At 38.7% G+C, this 5,617-nt stretch overlaps 1 protein-coding gene across 1 annotated transcript; it reads left to right on the top strand.

Annotated features, from left to right (window-relative positions):
* Positions 1 to 2,652: 2,652 nt before the first annotated feature.
* LOC121999422 (2-oxoglutarate-dependent dioxygenase 11-like) lies at positions 2,653 to 4,172 on the top strand. Its single transcript, XM_042554108.1, has 4 exons — positions 2,653 to 2,904; positions 2,994 to 3,290; positions 3,354 to 3,668; positions 3,930 to 4,172. The coding sequence occupies exons 1-4, from the start codon at positions 2,653 to 2,655 to the stop codon at positions 4,170 to 4,172; spliced, it is 1,107 nt and encodes a 368-aa protein (XP_042410042.1).
* Positions 4,173 to 5,617: the final 1,445 nt, after the last annotated feature.

The raw sequence follows: 5,617 nt of genomic DNA, 5'->3' as shown, positions 1-5,617 counted from the left end.
AATCCACTAGGACTTTTGCTTAAGACAACTTAGGACTTTCATGCAAGCTTAATCAACCTTGTTATATCACAAGACAACTTAACTTTGGACCTTTTGACATAATCAAAACTCAGATTCGATCGTCTAGTTCTTCCTGCACCAACACTATGCACGTCGAATGTTGGACCGGTCGAGGCAAGATTTATCCAAGTGAATAAACAAATATTTTACCACCGAATCTCTTTTTGCTACCTGCTCAAGTGAGTAACAGAAGCATTAATATAAAATTAATAGTGATTCCATAACGTCTCGACATTAATGGCGATATTAAACTCATTAATAGTGATTTCATAATGTCTCAGCATTAATGGTGACATTAAACTCATTAATTATGATTCCGTAACATCTCGACATTAATAAAGATATTAAACTCATTAATGACGACATTAAACCTGTATTAAATGACCATAATTTGGTTATTCATTACAAGCAAGGTGAGGACTTCTATATAAGGAGGATGGATTTTGAGCAAAGGATAGAGAGTAACGGAAGATAAGCGAAAGAAAAAGTGAGAGGAAGAGCAGGAAGCAAATCTCTGTCTATCCGTGTTCTCCCACAAAACTCTCTCAGTCGTGCATCCATTCGGTTGAACTACTCGTGAAAGCACTCAAGTGCATTTTCAGTTCACCACGAATAACTTGTGCTTGGTTGTGTGTGTGGTTTTGCAATTGTATCCTGGGAAACAGACGACCTGAGAGAATCTCGAAGCACAGCCGGAGGTGGGACGAATCTGTTTCAAGGAAATTGCATTGAACGCAGGCCTCGGTATCTTACTTAGCGAATTCTCTTTCTGATTCGACGATCGACTCCCGATTCTGCTACTCACCTCATCAACTCTGCAACTCGAACCACCGAAAGCTTGGTAGAATCAACCCCGCTGACAGCCTGAAATTATCCGCCTAGGTCATTTCAACAGATAAATTAGAATTGATTTTGTGTAATTTCGCAACTCGAACCATCGAAAGTTTAGCAGAATCAACCCTGCTGACAGTCTGAAATTATCCGCCTAGGTAATTTCAACAAATAAGTTAGAATTGATTTTTGTGTAATTTCGCAACTCGAATCATCGAAAGCTTAGCTGAACCAGCTCCGCTGACAGCTTGAGATTAGATCATCTCAACAGATAAATTAGTATTGACTTTATATAATTTTAATTTAGTAACTTTTTTTAATATCTCCAATAATAAATTATTCAATAAATTTATCTTAAAAGAGATAAAATCTAACTTAATCTCAATTATTAAAACCAAGTCATACCATCATTTAGTCCACGCTTAGATTACATCACCACTAGATCCAAGAAGTATAATGGAATGCGCGACATTGCTAAAGTTAGATAGAAAATGAGAACTCTACATTCAGTACAATGCCGAATTTTCATTTACGCCGTCCCTAGGATTTGTTCATAAATGTTATATAGGGGATTTGATCCTAATTAATAGTCAACTTAGAGTTAAAATGTCGAAAGTCAATTTCATTATATCTCGCATTGAATGTAAATCTTATCAAAAATGAATTTCGTGTCGATCATTACAACCGAGAAAGATTTTACTTATCAAACACTCAAAAGGTTCCTGCGTTAAAAACGTTTACAATTTTTTTTTGAAAAAAAAAGAAACCACTCTTTAACCTAGAAAAGCAATTTCAAATGTATTATTTTATATAAAATTACTCATATATATATATATATATATATATATATATATATATATATATATATATATATATATATAAAAATCTTTGCATGCAGTCCTCATCCATAAAAATTTTTATTTTCACTCCCCAGTCAAACATCTTTACCTAATTGTCCATGATTTTTTTAGATACAAAAAGTCTAAAAATCAATATAAATCCTCTTAAATTAAGTATATTAATTTAGAATCTAGTATATTTTCTATCAAATTAAGTACGATTCTTTTTTCACCTCAAAATATACTCGATTTTAGTTTAATGTGCTGAATTTAATAGGAATTATATTCATTTTTAGACTATTTGTACCGAAAAATATGAAGGTTAATTTTGATAGAAAATATACTCGATCCTAGTATAGAGTACTAGATTATAGTATAAAGTGTTGAATTTAATATGAATTATACTTATTTTTAGATTTTTTATACGTAAAACATAAGAGGGACAATTTTGATAGAAAATATACTCAATTTTTAATATAAAGTACTAACTTTAAGAAGAATTATACTCATTTTTGAACTTTTTGTACTCAATTTTAGAATTTTTGTACCTAAAAAATCTGAGGGGCAATTTAGGTATCAATATTTGCATGAGGGAGTTGAAACAAGTAATACTTTGCATGCAAGGAGTGGAAACAAATTTTTTTAGACATGGAGATTACATGCAAAGTTAACATTATGATTAGGGATTTTTCTCTAATTTAGCGATATATATATATATATATATATATATATATATATATATAGTACTGTTTTGATTGCTCCTTTGGATACTACCGATGACAAAGTTCTTTCAATTTTCTGCAAAAACGTTTTTTTTGTGGAGGGAATTCCGCAGAAAATTACGGCGACCTTCTATATAATGAAGCACATACACAACGGAAGGACTCGGTGCGTGAAGTTGCAAGCTGCACTAACGATCGAGATGGCCGAGGAAGTGAGTTACGTCGACGTGGCAACCTCCATTTCGGTGGAAAACGTCCAAGCCCTCGCTGCCGTCGTCAGCGACGTCCCTCCCCGCTACCTCCGTCCGGATGTCGCCGCCGACCCCGTTGCTCCGCCCAATTACCAAACCTCCCTCCCGGTAGTCGACCTCCGCAAGCTCCTCGACGCCAGCTCCCACCGCGAAGAGGCCGCCAAACTCCACGACGCCTTGTCGCAGTGGGGCTTCTTCCAGGCAAGGAATTCAAAACTTTGAATATATATAATTTTGCAAAATAAATACACTAGTCTCCAGCGAACTGACTGATGTTCTGCCCTGCGAAGCTGATAAATCATCAAGTGCCCGACGAGCTGATCGAGCAACTGAAGTCGGACATGGCGGAGTACTTCAACCTCCCTCTAGAAGAGAAGAAGACGTTCGCGCAGCTACCCGACGGCTTACAAGGATACGGCCAGGCGTTCGTCGTGTCCGAGGATCAGAAGCTGGACTGGGCCGACATGCACTTCGTCATCACTCGACCCATCCACCGGCGAAATATGAGATTTTGGCCCACTCATCCTCCTTCCTTCAGGTCAATTCCATCCTTAATTCCAATGAATATATGTCATCAAGCAGGAACCGTTGCTAATTAATTACATGCATGTTTCTGTACGATTAATCAATAAATCAGGGGGACTCTGGAGAGCTACAGCGTGGAGGCGAACCGAGTGGTGAGCATCTTGCTGGCGGTGATGGCTGAGAGTTTGGAGGTGGCGGAGGAGGAGCTGATGGAGGCGTTCGAGGGGATGCCGCAGGGGATGAGGATGAATTACTACCCGCCGTGCCGGGAATGCGATAGGGAGGTGGGGCTGTCGCCACACACCGACGGAGCCAGCTCGTTAACTCTGCTGCTGCAGGCCAACGACGTCAACGGACTGCAGGTCAAGCACGAAGGTTTATGGGTTCCGGTGGTGCCGCTACCGGGAGCGTTCATCGTCAATGCCGGCGACATTCTCGAGGTGACAAAAATAATAATAATTAAAGCAGCATTAAGAAAGAAATTAGAAAATGAGAAGGAAATTATCACTCTATAATAAAGCTACGGAGACAGCGACTAAATTATTCTGGTTCTGGAATATTCTCAAGATTTTAAGCGAGCTATAAAAATAGCAACCATAACTAAAATTAGCATAGTTTAGGGGATTTTTTTATGAAAATATAATTTTTATTTAGAAATTTTAAACCCAAGTTATTTACTCAGATAAACCCTTTTATTTCAGGTACTGACCAATGGAAAATACAAGAGCGGCGAGCATAGAGCCATGATAAATCCCAACAAAGAGCGACTCTCAATTGCTACATTCCATCTTGCAAAAGATGATGGACGGATCGGACCGCTTCCAGGGATACTGAAAGGAGACAAAGAAAATTTCGTTACGTGGAGCTACAAAGAGTATCAAAAGGCATTCTTGACTACCAAATTGGATGGAGCAAATATTTTAGAAAAGATGAAGATAAATTAAATCATACGGAGGAGGAGAAATTATGAAGATAAAATAAGATATAATGTGAAAGCTCTTATTTAAAAATAATTAATTATATGTATAAATACAATAAATATCTCCATATAAATCCATATGAGTGATTTTTATTTATCTGTCTAATCTTTTTTTACATCTCGACAAAGATTGAAACAAAACGAATTAAAATTACTATTGAATTAAGAACCTTAGTAGTAGTTTTTCTTCTATTTATTATTATTACTATTATTTTTTTAAAATCTCGCACTTAAAATATATAATAAATGAGAAAATAATTATTAACTAATTTAAGTTTATCCAAACTAATTATGATATATACTCCCTTAGATTTAGATGAGTAAAGAGGTCGGACGTGGTTGAAATGGAGGAGGTCAGGAGTGGTTGAGCTAAGTGGTAAAGCTGAAGGAGGTCGGGCATTGCTTTCTCCAGTATGATTGGCAAGTCGACTTGGATTGAGTTTTCCAAGTGAGGATACGGAGTTAGCTTGTAGGTTAGTCTAATCCAGTGATTCTGGCAGGAACCAGGGAGGATGACACGCTAGACAGGTGGCTTCATGTTGACCGCGAGAAGACTTCGAACGGGAGGAACCTTGTGTTACGAGTGAACTTGCATGTTAAGGAGAAGCATTAGAAGCAAAAAACATCAATCACCGGGCTAGCTAGGGAGAAGTCCCTGACACAGACACTCCAACGTTCAAGTCAAGCAAGCAAGCGATGGTGGAGAACATGAAGAACAATAACGATGAATAATAAATTTTGATAGCAAAGTCTCGTGTACCTGTAGGTGGAGATTCTCTTATATAGTATTACTTCTCTCTACATGAATCTCGATGCATTAATAAAATAAGACTGACCATTATGACACTCTGACACCTTTCCTGGAATAGGCTCGCAATTCCCACATTTTACAGGGTGGAAGTTTCTGGTGTACCGCTTGCATGGGGCCCGGGTTCTCGAGCCGATCCCTTTTGATTCCAACATGTCTGATGCACTGTTGCACTTTTCGTCACAAGAGACACCGATCAGACATGCCTGCTCTCTCGACTTCAACTATAGCACCTTCACCTCATCAATTATCCGAGAAGGAAGAAAGCTCAGCTCTTGCTCCAGTCAGACACGAGATCTGCCTTTAGGATCCCATCCCACTAGCCCCCCACCCCCCCCCCAACTTGACACCAGCGGATCCTTCCACGTCGACCGGGCCCATTGTGGCCCCAACGATCTCTTCCTGGCCTCCTCACAAGGAGGACCCTGCATCCAAGATTACTTCCACACCTAGAACCAAGTCATTTTCTCACGGGCCGGGGTCCCGTAAGGTTAACACTACATTTAGGCTACCCTCTCATAAATGACTCAGTATCGACCCTTCTGAACCTCTCACCCCTCACAATATGATAAAGATAAAATGCCCCCTAGCACAAACTTGAG

The sequence above is a fragment of the Zingiber officinale genome, chromosome 7A (genome assembly GCF_018446385.1).
Source record: "Zingiber officinale cultivar Zhangliang chromosome 7A, Zo_v1.1, whole genome shotgun sequence".
NCBI classification, from domain to species: domain Eukaryota; kingdom Viridiplantae; phylum Streptophyta; class Magnoliopsida; order Zingiberales; family Zingiberaceae; genus Zingiber; species Zingiber officinale.
The sequence above is the reverse complement of the archived record's forward strand: the minus strand, read 5'-3'. Positions and strand labels throughout refer to the sequence as shown.